General features: G+C 36.4%; 2 protein-coding genes across 2 annotated transcripts in view; both read left to right on the forward strand.

The window, feature by feature from the left end:
- LOC136420127 (myrosinase 1-like) overlaps positions 1–11,219 on the forward strand; it is an 86,908-nt gene extending 75,689 nt beyond the window's left edge. Inside the window, exons 2-10 of the mRNA XM_066406921.1 lie at positions 9,242–9,329; positions 9,386–9,669; positions 9,721–9,929; positions 9,984–10,170; positions 10,221–10,315; positions 10,366–10,653; positions 10,713–10,850; positions 10,904–11,010; positions 11,065–11,219. Of these exons, the coding sequence (XP_066263018.1) occupies positions 9,280–9,329; positions 9,386–9,669; positions 9,721–9,929; positions 9,984–10,170; positions 10,221–10,315; positions 10,366–10,653; positions 10,713–10,850; positions 10,904–11,010; positions 11,065–11,179 (1,473 nt within the window). The 5' untranslated portion in view covers positions 9,242–9,279 and the 3' untranslated portion in view covers positions 11,180–11,219. The remainder of the gene's footprint in view (positions 1–9,241; positions 9,330–9,385; positions 9,670–9,720; positions 9,930–9,983; positions 10,171–10,220; positions 10,316–10,365; positions 10,654–10,712; positions 10,851–10,903; positions 11,011–11,064) is intronic.
- Positions 11,220–12,734: 1,515 nt separating this feature from the next.
- LOC136420125 (myrosinase 1-like) lies at positions 12,735–14,755 on the forward strand. Its single transcript, XM_066406920.1, has 7 exons — positions 12,735–12,924; positions 12,974–13,647; positions 13,703–13,797; positions 13,848–14,135; positions 14,187–14,321; positions 14,370–14,476; positions 14,532–14,755. Exons 1-7 carry the CDS (start codon positions 12,854–12,856, stop codon positions 14,650–14,652), a joined length of 1,491 nt encoding a protein of 496 aa, XP_066263017.1. The 5' UTR covers positions 12,735–12,853; the 3' UTR covers positions 14,653–14,755.
- The last annotated feature ends 2,924 nt before the right edge of the window (positions 14,756–17,679 follow it).

Raw genomic sequence — 17,679 nt, forward strand, 5'->3', positions numbered from 1 at the left:
CAGATTATTTGAGCATCATCAAATTTGAGGGCAATAAATTGAGTTCCTGTTTCTCAAAGCTTATACATGCTATTGACCCACTTGCACAGAATGGACTTTTGTGAGACATCAGAATGCCGACTAGATCTTAAGGAGGAGTGGCCAGATAAAGGTTTGAGCAACAATTGAGCTAGAAAACCCGAAGAAGAAACCTCAACATATTAGATGGCCAATCGGGGTCTTCATTGAGCGGAGGGCACCAGGGGAGGACTGTTTCCAGTCCACCTATTTACATATAATAAAATATCATAGTAAAATTTTATTTTCAGTTTCTATTTATGAGGTATCTCCTCCCAACCGTGAACCAGCTATAAGAATTGTACTAAAACCAGTACAAACGCGCCCTGAAAAGGAGCTCGTAAACTGTCCCTTTTTCGAAAGGAATAAGCCAAGCTTTCACTATGGTCTATAAAATAAAACATAACCGGGTAAACTAAGCCTACAAAAGGGAAGCAAATTTCATGAAAGGCTTCGGGTCAATCCTTAGATGGTCGCGAATAAATCAGGAGAGACGACGCGGGACGAAGCCCCGCAACGCCATATACAGGGTGTCCCGAAATTAAGGCACCATACTTAAACAGCGTAAATTACGTCCAAAAATAACACCAAAACTTTATATAAACATATCGAAAAACGCTTTTTTAACGATCTATGGCTCTTTAAAGACATAACTCTGATGATGGTTATTTTGACATATTTCCAAAACGGTGCAAGATAACTTTATGAAATTTGGTAAGATTTTATACTTTTTAAACCTTAATTGACTGATGCGGTTGAATGGAAAATATTTCGTCAGAGGCGTGCCGCACGGGGGCGTCGGAGTTAAAAAATGCTACATTTTTTTTATGTGCCCGGTTTTTTAGCTGCTGATGCAAAATTATGAAACCACATATGTGTCCAGAAAAAAAAGGTACTCTTGGTTCACATTGATAGAACGCTCCATTTTCGAATAAAATTAATTTGAACATTACATTGCATGACAAATACAAATGATGCTTAAAACGATCATTTTCAACCATATCAAAACTATTAAACAATAATAAAAAAAAACAACAAGAAATTGAAATGACACATTTTTAGAGTAAGTTTTCAAATAAGTTACCGTTCAAAAAAGAAAATCTGTTTCAAATTCTTCGTGCCTCCCAGAGCATAAAAAGACGGTCTAGACTGTATATCCAACAAAACAGTAACTTATTTGAAAACTTACTCTAAAAATGTGTCATTTCAATTTCTTGTTGTTTTTTTTTATTATTGTTTAATAGTTTTGATATGGTTGAAAATGATCGTTTTAAGCATCATTTGTATTTGTCATGCAATGTAATGTTCAAATTAATTTTATTCGAAAATGGAGCGTTCTATCAATATGAACCAAGAGTACATTTTTTTTCTGGATACATATGTGGTTTCATAATTTTGCATCAGCAGCTAAAAAACCGGGCACATAAAAAAAATGTAGCATTTTTTAACTCCGACGCCCCCCGTGCGGCACGCCTCTGACGAAATATTTTCCATTCAACCGCATCAGTCAATTAAGGTTTAAAAAGTATAAAATCTTACCAAATTTCATAAAGTTATCTTGCACCGTTTTGGAAATATGTCAAAATAACCATCATCAGAGTTATGTCTTTAAAGAGCCATAGATCGTTAAAAAAGCGTTTTTCGATATATGTTTATATAAAGTTTTGGTGTTATTTTTGGACGTAATTTACGCTGTTTAAGTATGGTGGCTTAATTTCGGGACACCCTGTATAACACCCTGAACAAATTAAAAAGATATCCCGGAGTTTCGGGAAAAGGTTCAAATGGGGGATAAATAAGAATTTGTCGGTGTATAAGACGCACATAAAAATTCACTTCCCCGCAAAAAATATAAATATATATGTATATGCGCCTCCGGAAAATTTCTACGTTTGTGGGGATTAGAGTGAGTTGATATTTTTGTCGCAAAGGGGGTGAATCAAATTTTAGTGACGCGTATCTTGCAGGGGTTATTTCGGGAGTTATTTGAGGCTGTGAAACTCGGCGAGAACATTAAATTCAAAGATTAAAATCTTAAAATCTTTATGTTCATTAAATAGACAAGCTATGTCTGAATGAACCATTCATTCGACCATCAATGGTATCAGAAAATTCGTACTAATAAATCGATCCTATTACGCCTAATCCGTTTGCTTATCATAAGAGATACGCCTCATTTACTTAAAGGGATTAACGTCGTTAGGTTCATTACCTGACCACCTCGAAGCGGAACCACACTACTTTTCACTTCTTCACTACTTAGTACTGAAACCCAGGAAAAGATCAATCTCTTCTTTTAGACCACAAACTTAAATCATGTTGCGTAATCTTAAGGTGATTCCACACGACACCCCGCAGCTCATGTAATTTACACACACGGCCTTTTAGGCTGATTTATCGTCGCGTCTTCAGAATCTTAAACAATAGAGCTGCCTATTCGTTTACAAAATAATAATAATGGAACCAACTCAGTCATCTAGCCGAATGCCCTAAGTATGGGGAGATTGAAAGCGCCCACATGGGTGTGTTTTTGTTTCTTTGATTGGTATTGAGTTACAGCTTTTGTGGGGTGGTTTTCATAGGCAAGTGTTCCCTAATCTTCTATGAGTTTCTGTATGAGACTGAAAGTAGAAAATGTTCTTGTTTTTTCGGACCACCTGTGGCTTTTTTTTAAGTTTAATGATGATTAACGAAATGAAGAACTATATTAATTCTGCTCATGAATAAAAATTATTTTAATGATGAGCACTGATATTCTGAAGAGGCTCTAATAATGCCGTAAATAATATTTTCCGACGTTTAGTAACCAATTAAATTCAGCTCGAGCTTCGGTTTATAACCACGAAGGCGATATTTGTAGAGCAGTTGAGCGATTAAAGCTCCTTCACCATTTTTTTGTCATTAATAATAATATATTATACACCAAGATTGTGAAGCTCGTTATTATGACTCCATGGTAAACATAAATAAGGCTTTTTCTTCTCTAGAGGATGGTTCGTCAGATTTTTAATGTGACGTTTCTAACCTTCGAAATGATCATCAGTGTTATTTTTTTAAATACGGACCTGATCTTTTAAATATATTTTTGAAAGCCCTCGATGTTTCAGTTAAAACCTTGAATCATACTGTGTATTGAGTACAGGATTTTTTTTTAATCGTCATTAATACTTAACAAAAGGGAAAAACGTGAGGTTGTCACTGAGACTGAAATCAAATTTGAACTTAAACGGAAGAAGCAATGAACGTAAAAAATGCAAAGGCTCTGGTTGCCAATCTAAAATTCTTAACTAAATTTCATAGGGGAAACATGTAAAAAATGTGAAATACAAGTTTGTCCCAACCGGTTAGAAATCGTCGCAGAGCTGTTCGGAAATCCTTCTGAGCAGATTCAAACTCTAAATGAGCAATGCGGTTGCCCAGAAGAGTTCTTGAACCGTTCCGAAACAGCGTCCTGGTGGAATTGAAGGCACATAATATGTATACTTTATTATTTATGGCATCTTTGGAGTTTGTAAACAAAACTGAAAATTTTAAAGTTCGTAAAATTTTCCAATAAATCTGCGAATTTCAAGTCGATATTGCAGGGATCAGGGACGTACTGAAAGGGCATTGGAAACAGGAAACTCTTTTAAAAATGAGTTATTTTTGGTTACTTTTTAAAAATTCATCAGTGTTCTAACGAACGACCTCCGCCACTCATTTTACGAGGATGCTAGAGCCCATAAAAATTGGTATTAACTTTGAAAATGGCAAGTCGGTAGAGAAAAAAATTGGAGATGTACCCGGGATGTAAGGGGAATGGAAAAATCTGTGATTCAACTACCGATTCTTCAGTCGTGGTGCATGATTGCTATTTACGAAAAATAATCAGCAATTAGAAGAAGGAAGCACGCTTTCGCCCACAACAACAAAACATCATCAAAGTTTTGATAAAGGGAATAATAGAGAAAGTTCTATTTAAAATCAGTTTTAGCGTCAGTTTACAACCACGGAAGCAATATTATTTCCAGAGCAGTGCTCAAAGCTCCAAACAACACCTTTGGCCCTTCTTATTCTTGAATAAAATTACCAAAACGTTATAGACTATAATAATTGATCATTCACTTTAATCAGGGTAATGGAAACAAAGCTGGAATATTTCAAAGGGCACTTTGTGCCTGCCCTAATTTGCAAAGAGCACTGGTTTTAATTTCTCCCACCAGCTTGCTCTAAATAGGGTATCAGGGAACAAGACTATCAACCCCAATTATTACTGTTACAGATTTTTAATTCAAACGCTTCCAGCAATTTTGATGAAATAAAGAGGCCTCAAGCTGTTTTGATTTAGTATGGCATTTAATTGTCTATTCAGAGGGCTTCAGCTCATTTATTATTATCAGTTTTCTGTATGTTTTACAACAGTTACAAGGATATTTCCATTAAGTCTTATCCTTTGTACTCTCAGCCCAGCCGCACCTCCAAGAAGATTTACTTACATTGACGGTATATTTAAGCTTCTTTTCTCCTCTGTCCGATAACGAGCTGTTAAAGGCATCATTGCTGATGAATATTTCACGGCTAATTAAGCATGATTTAAGGAGATTATCGGGCTGACATTTCAAAACATAAATTTTAAGCCCCCTGTAGCTGAGAGCGCAGCCATCATTCGCTGTGTAAAGTGACATGTATAGGTGATAAATATGTCTTCGGCTGGTCGGTCAAGGAAATAATTGCATACGAAATGTACATAAATTACGTGAATGTGATAAACTATAAGTAAAAATAATAAATAAAATACGGTGAATGCGTTCCATAGATTTGAGGCGGATTATCCATTCTTTCGTTTATTTTTTGGGAGTAAGGCCTCACACACCAGTAGAGATTGCTGGATCACGCTAACAAATACCACATGGAGTAATCACCAACCAGAAAATTTAATTTAAAAACACAGGTATAATTAGCTACAATAATCAGACACCAACCACTTGTGGGATTATTGGATAGTCTTGATGGTAAATGCCTTGGAAGGTACTTCAAGGAGACGGGTAACGCCCAGGAAAAAATCAAGTTTCCAATGTTCTGATCTATTAGCCCCCAGGGCATGGTAAATTTCTCAATTGAGGCTGATCTATCGCAGTTATTTCAAAGACCATTTGTAGCTGACAAATCTGGCATCCCGCGATTTGCACAGTGACAACATCAGGGACTATTTGCCGGCCTTTCAATCAAACAAACCAAAACGTCATTCCTGGAAATTTCTCCCTGCTATAAATATCGGTCTCCTGCCTCATAAACCGAAGTCCGACAATAGATCTGCATATACATATGTCATATTTAACGGTCAGTGTGTGGACATAGCGCTGACAGGGGAGCAGCGACTGGAATGGGGGTTAATGCACCCTTAAACTCGTATAATTCCGGTATAAATTTGCCGAGGAGTTAAGTAACAAAAGCTGAAAAGTTAGCTGCAGTTAAATAAGACTTTTATTTGACATCGAAAGCAGCCTTTGAAAGTTAATGAACTCATTAGGAGGAAAGTTTAAAAAGTACCCATTAAGATTGTGTTTCCGATTCTAATGCAATCGTGGAAGTTTTATGAAGTTAGTATTTATTTAAGTTGTGAATTGCATTCATTCGCTTTCTAGTGAGCTATACAGGCGATTCGTTTCTGGAGCTCAACCATTGGGATTTCGGTAACCGTAAATCATACGAAGCCAACGTTGCATAATTTGTAGTTCAAAAATATACCGGTGCAGTTCAAGAATATGTCGTTTCAAAACTTGAAAAGTTCCTTTGACTGATTATTTGTCTGTAATATTTCCCAGTAGAGCCATTTCAAACAGTGGAGACATTCATTGGCCAGCACTCTTACCAGATCTTTCCCCGTCAGATTATTATTTTTGGAGCGCTATAACTGGTAAATCTGTAGTTGCTGATATTAATGAACTACGACGGAAGAAAAGCACCAGTTTAAGGGTCAAAATTAAAAGAAGGAAGATTATAAGCTCAATGCAGAATTTAAGATACACAAAACTGTGTTTCGAAGTTTAGGTTAGTTCAGGTTCCAAGACTGAACCTGATGTATCATCAAAATCAGAAAAAAAGCTAAATTCAAAAATGTAAAAGTCCAAAATAACCGTAAAAAAAGGAAATTAATTGCTCCAATTTGGGTGACATCGTGTCTTTTATAATTCCCTTTCTCGTGGATGAGCTCCAGAAACGAGTATAGTGCAGCTCCTCCCTGTATAGTGTATTTGATTTGCCAGCAATATTTCCACCAAGTAAAGTTTAATTGCTTTCAAAAAAATACCTCTTCTCTCTGCTCTCTACTATTGACGCGTTTCTGTCGATATTCCGTGGCATTCCTCAGGGAAAATCCCAATATATCCAGAGAAGAGAAACCTTGTTTAATTACATTCGGCGAGATCCGGAAAATGAAATTGGGATCTTTCGAGATTGACGTTTGCTCCGTACTAATGAGAATATATTTTTCAAATGATCTTGTACTCTCGCCCAAGGCCCCATAAAGACACCGCAACAAAAGAGAAAAATCTCCTTTCAAGTGATTAATAACTCCTAAAGATGTTTGAAAGTGGCCATCAATTATTTTTATGAGTCCCGTTTACAGGAGCCACAACCGAAACCGGAACATGTCTGATATAAAATCATTAATCCTGTATTTGAGGGGATCATTATGTGCGGCCCTTTTGGATGGATGCCACCCATTTTGCTGTACGGTAATTATTTTAGATAATAATAATACATTGAACATGAATCGAATATTTGCTCTATTAATTATGGTTCTTGTAATTACTCTATAATGCGATTTGGAAAACCCATATAGAGACTATCACAGATTTTCACTCGATAAATCTCATTGTGAGGCATGGTTATTGCATTTTGGGGAAAATGAAGAATTTTATAATTTTAATGTCGAAAAATGAGACAATATATATAAAACATTGGAATTGAACATGGGATTCAGATCTCAGAAAACTAATGGTCTGTGGCGTGCTACAAGAAGGTTTGGAGTAGTAAAAGAAGACCTGCTAGCTTTAGTTGCGTGCCAGGAAAAACAAGGATTTTTGAGGGTATTTGAGAATTATTTTGTATTCAGGGAAGCAACGATGAGAAACTATTTGTTCCATTCGTCATACCCCCCTCCCCCCCCCCTCGACTCGTCCCGTCCCGGTTCTTAAAACGATATTGCGTCCAGTACGCGCCTGCTAGGGCTATGCCCATGAGATGATTTTTCAAAGTTTTGCGGCACTCGATACATGTTAAATCATTAGTGCATCTCAGGATTTCAATATTCAAGAAACTTTCCTTTTTTTGCCTTCTGTTCCCACTTTTCTTCTCGCCCTCCCCTTGTCCCTCTCTGCACTAGATTTTGATGCGTTCATTGTGTTGCCCTACTCATACCCTACACACTAGGTCTTTAAAAAGAGCAAAGAAGCATCGGTGCCACAGTCTGTGTGTTCAGCATCTTTCCTAAGACCTGAAATGTCACTTTACTGCCAGTTCAATTAAAGAAGAAGCAAGTCCTCTAAATCACTACTTATAGCTATAGGAACTTCCTGTGCCACAAACAATTAAAAACCAAGTAGTTCATTCATTATTCCCCATCTACTAAAGCCACAATGATTCGATAAACCAATTAAATCCGAAAAATCAATCGTCTTGAAACCGCCTCGAAGATTATTCAACTCCGACCGCATATTTCATCTGATGATCGGCCTTTTTGCCTTGGGCTCGCACCTGCTCTCTCGCATACCAAAAGCATATTCCGATCCATTTCAGAAGCATCATTTCGTCTCGAAACTAAAAATAAAAAATTTAGAATTTATTGGTAGTCAAGTTACTTAATTTCGGTTGTTTTGGGAGTTGCTCGGAGGGGGAGTTGCTTAGGTGAGAGATTTATGATCGCAATGTTGTGAGTTTGTCGTTTATTTATTGTTTCGCGTGCGTGCCTCGAGTTGGTGAAGATTAAGTCGAAAAGATGAATATTTTGGCTTCAGAAACAACGATCCATATAATGGAGAGCGGAAGTTGTCCGGTCAGGCCACAGAAAATCACTGAACTGGACGCGAACTCATCTTTTATTATAATACTTTTCATTCCGGAACATTGACCGATTTCGGGCCCCGTCGAACACACTATTATGATCTATAAATATTTCTTTCCAAAAAGTCCTACAGGTTTATTCAATTTTCATTCAATAGACAACGATCGGAGTCAGTAGTTGCATCTTTGAAATTGCGAGAAGAAATGGACTGGGCTTACATCGCCAGGCTCTATTCCCTAAGATCAAACATTCAAGTCCCCGAAACTCTTTTAAAGTCAATCGGGGCTCCATCGAAATTTGGTTATTTCTCTAGGGTTAAGCTTCATAAAAATCTTGATAGTTTTGGTAAGGTCACTGCAGAAACTTGCATGTTCCAGAAATTCCGTAAGGTTAGCTCGACATACAGCAAACGCATCCGTTAAACAAATTTTCTAAGGTCATTCGAAGTCGCTCAAAGTTCCAGACAATTTCGGTCTAGTCTTCTCTTAACTTAGGACGGTATATGAGGTTCTGGATCTTTGAAACTGTGAGAGATAGATATAAAATATTCAAGGAGTTGAATTTCTGAATTAAAAAAGTTTTTGTGGAGCTTCTTAACAATTTTTCCTAAGCTTTTTTATAATCATTTCGGACTCCGGAATTCTGAAACGGTGAGAGATAAGATATGTAAAGACAATATGCTGTAAATTCGCCTCAGAATTTTATACCGGTAAATCACTTAAGGATCATCAAGAGCATTCCTTAGGAACTAAATTTCTTAAGGAAATTTCCAAGAATTTACAGGAAAACATAAGATTTCCTCCACATTTTACGCACTTTTCTTTTAAGTTCGTTCAGTTTGGCAACAAGTTATCGCAAGATTTTCTGCTTAACACATGTATTCTATTGACTCTTTATGCAACACGGAGTTATTGATAAAAAACACCATTTGTATGAAATTTTCGTTTAGTTTTTTGGAAGGTTTCATATTTCTAAGTTCAACACATAAGTGTATATGTGCCAATCATCGTATGACCGCTTTGTTTAACAACATAATGATGATTTCGTAGATAATAATAAAAATAAATGGTTTTGTTTACTTAATACACATATATATATCACCTTTATACAGAATTTGCTTTTAATACCACATATTTTTAAAGTTTTTTGGTTAGTAATGAGTTGGTTTCCTTGCAGCGATGTCGGTTCTCAGAGCTTTATTTATATTACTCAGTTTCTATATTATACAGTTAGTATTTAATCAATCAAATGAATGCATTTCCAGAATTATTATCACTGTTCTAGATCTAAGACAACTCATGTAAAACCATGCGACACTTCCTCATTTCCTCCCAACTTCAAATTTGGAGTCGGATCTTCAGCATACCAAATTGAGGGCGCCTGGAACGCGGACGGTAAGGGTAGGTCTTGGTGGGACTGGTTGTATAATAGCAACATTGTTGCCTCAAATGGTGGTAACGTTGCTGATGACTCCTACCATCGATACCTGGACGATGTGGCAGCACTGCAGTCCATTGGTCCAGATTATTACAAGTTCTCTATATCTTGGCCCAGAATTTTGCCGACTGGTTTGGAATACAATTATGATTTCATTTGACCGTTTTAATGGCAGTTTTTAGGATTAATCAACGAAGTTAACCAGGCAGGTGTGGACTATTACAATAAATTGTTAGATGCATTAAAGGCAGCAGGGATTGAACCTGTAGTAACGATGTTTCATTGGGATATTCCAAATACTTTGATTTATCTGGGAGGCTGGACTAATCCTCATATTGTGCAGTATTTTGCGGATTATGCAGATTTGCTTTTCAGGCTGTTTGGCAACCGGGTATTTTCGCTTAAAATAATACTATTTCTTCGACATATCAATATAAACTAACAGGTAAAACTATGGGCCACCATCAATGAGCCTAGATCCTTCTGCCAGACCGTTCCAGATGTTGTTCGGAAGATCTTATTCCCAGAAATTCTTACAGGCACTTATGAATACCTCTGCGGCCATTATGCTCTTCTAGCACATGCCTCTGCTTACAGATTGTACCAAAAGAAGTATAGACGTAGTCAAAATGGTAATAAAACAAAATTTATTGAACATTAATATCTTCAAAAAATTCTATAGGGAGGATTGGAATAATCTTAGATATAATTGCAAATGTGCCTCTGACTAACTCATCCGAGGATCTGAAGGCCTCCAAAAGGGCCTACACTTTTGATGTTAGTAGTGAAGTTGACTTTATTTAAAAACTAATCAAAATCAATTTTAGTTTGATTGGTTTGCAAGTCCCTTAATCAAGGGCGATTATCCTCAACTAATGAAAGATATAGTAGGAAGAAATAGTGCTTTGCAAAACTTCTCAACTTCTAGACTTCCTTCGTTCACCAAGTCTGAAAAGAAGCTCATCAAGGGCTCTTATGATATCTTCCTTGTCAATCACTATACTTCCCAGCTGGTCACTCTCTCGAATTTCAGCATTAGCCCTTCATGGGAAAATGATAAACAGATTACTCAATCTGTTAGCTCTTCTTGGCTTCTAACTAATTCAAATATGAGTGTAAGTTTTCTTATTTATCAACGTGTGTCATTAATAAATAGATAAAACGTTTTACCTAGGTCAATCCCCCTTCAATAAGAACTGTCTTAAGCTATATTAAGAACTCTTATGGGATTCGTAAGATTCTCATAACTGAGAATGGGTATTCCAATGCTGGAGGAAACTTGAATGACACTGACAGAATTTCTTTTCTTAAGGTGTAATAAGGTCAAAAATGCTAGTTCTTGTTTTAAGATTTTTTTTAATTTAGGATGTTCTGTATCAACTTCGTCTGGCCATGTGTGAGGACAGTATTAATGTAGTTGGATACACCTATTGGAGCTTCTTGGACTCATTTGAGTGGTTGAGCCTTTATAGGTATAATTTGAATTTGATTCTCTCAGATTGAAATACGAAATCTTGAAATTTTAGCGCAAAGTTCGGCTTGGTGCAAGTAGACTATGATACCCTAGAGAGAACCCCTAAACTTTCTGCGGAATACTATAGTAAGCTCATTAAAAGTCATTTGATTAATTCTACTGTTTAAAAATTTGTTTATGGTGAAGAAAGAAGATATATGAAATTGCATGCAAAGTTTAGTTTTATTGTTGTCTGTAGATTAAGTAAATTATTTAAAAATAGCCCAAAATTCCTGAGAAATTGCTGAAATTACTTCATGAGGCCACAAGTTCTCAAGAAGTTTTCTTTAGACTTTCAAACTTTGCTTAAAACTTTTATTAGCGGCAACTTTTAATAGTTTATGAGACTTAAACATATACGACGGGTACTACGAAATATTCCGAAAAATTCCGTAAAACTCTTGAAAACACTTAGACTCCTTAGTGTGACTTAACCAATAGTAATTCTCCAGTCTTCAGAAAGTTTCCTTTAAGGATTCCTCTCGGTTCTGAAATTTTTCATGCCTTTAAGATATCCAAAAGTTACCAAAATCGCAAAAATTCTTGCGAACACCTTTAATTATTTTTCGACAATAAACCTGTTCCTTTGAGGTTTTTTATTTATAAATCCCTCTTAAGTAATTCATCGGTTTAGTAGATGGCATTATTCTAAGAAAAACATTTGTTTTATTTAATTTTGAAATGCATAACGATCTCGCTAAAATTTGCTTTACTAATGTCGCTATTGTTTCAAACACAATAGATTCTTTGGGTTCAGAATTATAAGATTGAAATCTTAATAAAATTGTCAAAAACCGTGTTTAACCAATTTTCTAGATAAGAATTTTCTATTCCGACAAGAAACTTTCAAATAAGAATAAATATCAATATTTTGAATCTTCAATTTCTTCGTCTTTTTGAACTATTTTTCTTATTTATAACGTAATGTTGCTCGAACCAACTATATTCATCTAAAGCAAATGCTAATGCAGAACCTTCTCAAAACGCCAATAGAAACTCTATACCAAGTGAGGCAACCAATCCGTCTGCCTTATGAGAAATATTGGACCATGACTTTTATAAAGCACCGAATAAGTTAAGGTAGAAGTAAGATCAGTTTTGTTCAGAAAAAGTTTTATCAAGAATTTGCTGAATAAACGATCTTAAAAATTCGGAAAGACAGATCAAAAATGAAGCCGGAAACAACATGAGCCATGAATATCGTCAATAAGTTTAAATTTTTTGTGAAATATCTCGATAATGAATGTAACTATTAAGGTGCAAAAGTTCTACAGACTTTGAGCATTTTTCAAGTTGCGAATAAACTTTGAAAATTTTAGCTAGGCTGGGTTATGGAAAGGAACTAATCATGGCGATATTCCCAGGCAAATAACCATGACTTTGCACTACTTTAGACCAGATAAAACATTATATTATATCAATTATCACGAATTACCATCATTGTCGATATTAAACACCTAAAACATCACAATTAAGTCAGCCTTGACATTGGAAATTTATTATTGTCCTTGGAATTTCTATATTTGATAACGTAAAGTACTCGTTGCAGTTTACTTTACGAGACAAGTGAAAAATGAGTAATAAAGGGAATTATATCCAATAAATTTAGATTTTTCTAATTTTTTTTTTACATTAATCTTTGTAGTTGGTGTACCCAGGATTGCCTGCCGTTCAAGGACTTGAGCAAACAGATATTAGACACTTAATTATGGCGATAAACTTTAATTCTCCCGCAATTTAGTACGAGAAAAGTTCAAATCAAAACAACAGCTGAAACGATTATTTAGTTCTTCCTCACGATCATGTCAGGCCAAAGATTAGTAACCTTTTTATTTTTCACAGCATTTTTTAATGAAACCATTGAGAGCATAAGGTAAGCCTCTGCTCAACACTGTACGCTTCTATTTCAACTCAGCTTGTAGGCCAAGATCGTGTGCTCCAAAAGACTGCGATCTAACCACATTCCCTGAGAATTTCAAATTCGGAACAGCCTCATCAGCCTATCAAATCGAGGGCGGTTGGAATGAGGACGGCAAGGGCAAGTCATGGTGGGATTGGTACCTCAACACATATATCAGAGACAATGGAAATGTTGCCTCAGACTCCTATCATCGTTACTTGGACGATATTGAAGCTTTGAAGGAAATCGGAGTGGACTATTACAGATTCTCAATATCGTGGCCCAGGATTTTACCTAAGGGTCACAGAACGGAGGTGAACCAAGCAGGAATAGATTACTACAATAACCTCCTGGATGGGTTGGAGGAGGCTGGAATTGAACCCATGGTGACAATATTCCATTGGGACACTCCTTACGTTCTCACCTATCTGGGAGATTGGAGCAATCGCAAGATTGTGAATGATTTTGTGGATTACGCAGAGCTCCTGTTCCAGCTTTTCGGTGATAGGGTGAAGCTTTGGGCCACGATTAATGAGCCCCGGTCTTTCTGCCAGGACGTTCCCGAAAGGGTGCACTCTCTGCATTTGACAGACCTTCCCCTCGGTACTTATGAATACCTTTGTGGGCACCATGTGCTGCTAGCTCATGCATATACTTATAGGTTGTATCAAGACAAGTACAAGTATTCTCAAGGAGGTACGTATAAAATATTAATAGTGAAAAGTTTTTCCCAAATTGTTAAAATTTGAAGGAAAACTGGGAATCGTGCTGAACTTTGATGAGAATATACCATACTCAAACTCCACTGAGGATATAGAGACAGCTAAGAGGGCCAATAACTTTGATGTAAGACTTACCTTTATATTTCTATTTTATCTCTGTGACGTCTACTTTAGGTTGGTTGGTTTGCTAATCCCCTGGTTTTCGGAGACTATCCGCAAATAATGAAAGATGTAGTGACCCAAAATAGCGCCCAGCAGAACTTTACCACCTCTAGACTGCCTTCTTTCACTACTAATGAAAAAAACATCGTTAAAGGTTCTTTTGATGTAATGTTCCTCAACCACTACAGTGCTCACCTAGTGGCAATGGCTGAGCAAAATTTAGCCCCCTCATGGTCCAATGACAAGCAAATTGACTCATTTATAAATACCTCCTGGCCTACCACCAACATTGGATTTGCAGTAAGTCTCCCCAAACATGTACACCAAATCTACTGAATCCAATTTCAAAAGATCCATCCTCCAGCTCTAAGAGGAGTTCTCGCATACATGAAGGAGACATACAACAATCCAGTCTTGTGGATAACAGAGAATGGTATGTCTGATACTGGAGGTACCAGCGATGATGCCAGGATTCAGTTTATACAGGTAGGACAGGATTGAGGTTGAAGATTTGGATTTATTGATGATTTTTAGAGTATGTTAGAACAAGTTAGGCTGGCAATGTGTGAGGATGGAGTTAAAATTCTGGGCTATACCTATTGGAGCTTTCTGGATTCTTTTGAATGGAACAGCCTATATAGGTAAATAAATTCCTTATTTTTGTTTTTTTTTTAGATTTTTTAAGTAACTTTTCAGTGCGAAATTCGGCTTGGTAGAAGTAAACTTCACCACATACGATAGGACCCTAAAGCAATCCGCCTATTACTACAAGAATCTCGTTCAAACCCACCTGATTAACGCCTCTTCTTCAGACTAAAATCATTTATCATTGTCATTAAACCATACAATCTTATCATTTGCTAATTCCCTTTATTATTTAATCCTAAAGGATCCAATAAAATTTGCCCCAAAAACTCGAATTGATTTATGGCTATACCTGGCTTCTAACCATCTGACTATCAGAAAGAGTTTATGACTCATCTCTACGGGGTGCTTCTTAAAGTGGGGCCACTAAATGATTTGAATTTGAATATTTTTAATCTCCCATCTAAACTACTTGGGCAACAAAATTTATTTTTATTAGGAATGGGACCTAAAGGGTTGAAGGTAGATGAAAAATTGAATATATTAGGGTGTAAGGTTTTCGTTTTACAGTATGGGAGTACATGGAGATTGCTGGAATATGAAGATTCGGGTGTTAAAATTATATTTTTTAATGGAACAAAAGTGGTTGAAGTTCGCGTAAATCCCTCGTGGAAATCTACAACGGCGTACTTCAATATTTGTGCAAAGAAAAAGAGGTTGGTGATGAGGGTTTCTATTTTGAGAAACCTTCAATGCAAGATTTGAGTGCCGCAAAGAAGTAAATTTGAATGGAGCCTTGATGTCTTAAAGTACCATTCCAAGGAAGATTTCGTGCAACGGAAAAGAACCCAGTTAAAATCAGTCTTATGAAGACATCTTCCGGGTATTATTCTACGTAAAAGGAAAGTTAAGGCTTGAGAGTAGATTTATATGATTTCACCCGAAAACAAATACGAAGAATAATGTGGAAATCTGAGTAAGTCTACTGAGGAAGATTTTCCGTTAAGAGCAACAGCAAAAACTCATGGAAAATTAAAGAAAAGTGAAGAATGGAGTTAACGAAATCTCTACAGGAAATAAGAACTGTCCTTAAAGAAGAAATTTTTCAGAATTTTCAGATTCAGAACTAGAAAAACTATTCTGAAGCTCATATAACTAACATCCATCACGACCAAATGCCATAATAAATGGTGAAGTTTTGCAGTCCCTTTACAGTTAATACTGAAGTAATATTCAGGCGCTTCATTGGAAGTTATCAACTAGATCAAAGTTATTTACGAAGCTCAGATTTCAACCAACTTGCTGCAATGGCCCAATTCGGTCCTGTACTTATCGAAACAAATGTCCCAGACACCCACTTAGAAAGTGAAAAATGTGCCCACTTAGAAGACAGAGAGTTCATTACCCCTCCGAGCACTTCAATTATTGTTTGAACCACCCTACCCCCTCGTAAATTATAACTGCAGCTAAAGGGCTTTGGCTGCCCTACGTGTGATTTATTTATTTCCGTGTATGGGTACCTGCCTGAAAACACTAATAGTAGTTTTTTAGATTTTGTTCTTGTTACTCTGATGTCGTAACGTTCCTTGTTACAGCTATAATAACCGTAAGTTAGGGCCCATTAGGAATGAAAATGGCATTGTCGAGGGCTTTTAAGGAAATTAAGCGATCTCGGTTAATTCTTTCAAAGGGTCCATAATGACGCGACGAAAGTGGGCTTCGTCTACTTCAAAAGCAATCGAGGTCCGAAAATTGAAACGGAAAGAAGAAACGAATGATGTCACTTTTGGGTGGCCATAGCAATAGGTTAATTACCGTCGGCAATAAAAATCGAATAAAACGCGAGTTAAGCTTTAAATTTAAAACCTCAGAAGTAGTAAAAATAAAATTAAGTTATTAAAACCAAAAACCCGATGCATTTTAATTTGAAATAGTCTTCTTTCTTAGGCTAAGTTCCCGCAGAGATAAAAATATAGACACTTTATCACCGGGGCTGAGAACACGATCTGAATACGAAACCCATTTAGCGTTTTATTCAAGATCTCGTGTGAATAGTGAAGACCCATTACAAGGCCCATAGCAGGTGCCCCTCTCATCTTTTGTTATCGACATTTAAATAAACTGCCCCAAACAGCAGTGATAAATCTTCCACGGAGTAGTTTTAGGGGTTTATTAATGTGTAGTTTGACGATAAGGGCCCGAGGATGCTTAGGGAAGGTTCGCTTGACCTTTGAGGATGTTTAATTGACCGAAGGGATTATTGTCAGGACAAATTTGCCAAACAACGTTGATAAAGTAGCCAGAGTTAATCTTAAGAAATACGAGGAGACTAGGGTAATAAACCGCCACCTAGCCCTGATTCAATATTCAGGTTCGGGTAAAACTTGAGAATGTATATTTCAAACAAAATACTTCTCCTTCCTGCCTTTGAGGCGATATCTTATACGGAAGCACAGCGAGATCCAAAATTCTATTCTCGTACCGGTGTAATATAAACTTTTTGCGAATATTACACTTTAACTTACGATAACTGTGTTAGGATTCCGCCACAGCTGAATTGCAGATTACTCTAGTCAAATATTTCTTTATAACTCGCTAGGAACTTTATTGCTTTTGCGAGTTTTTTAAGGGAATGTGTGGATCGGTAGAAGCAAATGTCTCAAACCCCAAAATATCGTACTCACTCATCGAACTGAGTGAAATATTTTAATTGTATTTTGTGGGTTTGCAGATCCAGACACTAAACAGTAAATTTAGGAAACTTTATAAAGCGCAACTCGTTGGATATGTGACCTATTACGTCGCTCTTTGGTTGGCTGCGACCGTTAATTTTTACGAAATGCGCTTGAAATTAGAGTTATGAGTAAAGAGATTGCACCACATTTTCTTTAAAAATATGATTCATATCATTAAATCATGATGATTGATCATGATGATTCTTGATGGGCCAGTTATCTCTCGAGTTTATATCAGGTTTATATAGCAGTAAGTATATTCCTTTAGTGTTCGCGTCAGATTACGGCTGCTGTACATCACATCTCGAAGGCCAAACTTCACTATGAGATATATCGTTTTGTTGCCAAACTCAGTTTTATGTCGTAAAAATATTCATAAAATAAAATAACTTTATTATTGTTAATTAAAAACTCTAACCTGAGAAGCGCAGAATTTAATTGAATTAAATGCAGAAACTTAGAATGTTTTAATCTAATTTTGTTAGGTTAATTTATTTAAAATTTCAACTTTTTTATTTTAAATG

This window comes from Euwallacea similis, chromosome 3 (genome assembly GCF_039881205.1).
Source record: "Euwallacea similis isolate ESF13 chromosome 3, ESF131.1, whole genome shotgun sequence".
Taxonomy (NCBI): domain Eukaryota; kingdom Metazoa; phylum Arthropoda; class Insecta; order Coleoptera; family Curculionidae; genus Euwallacea; species Euwallacea similis.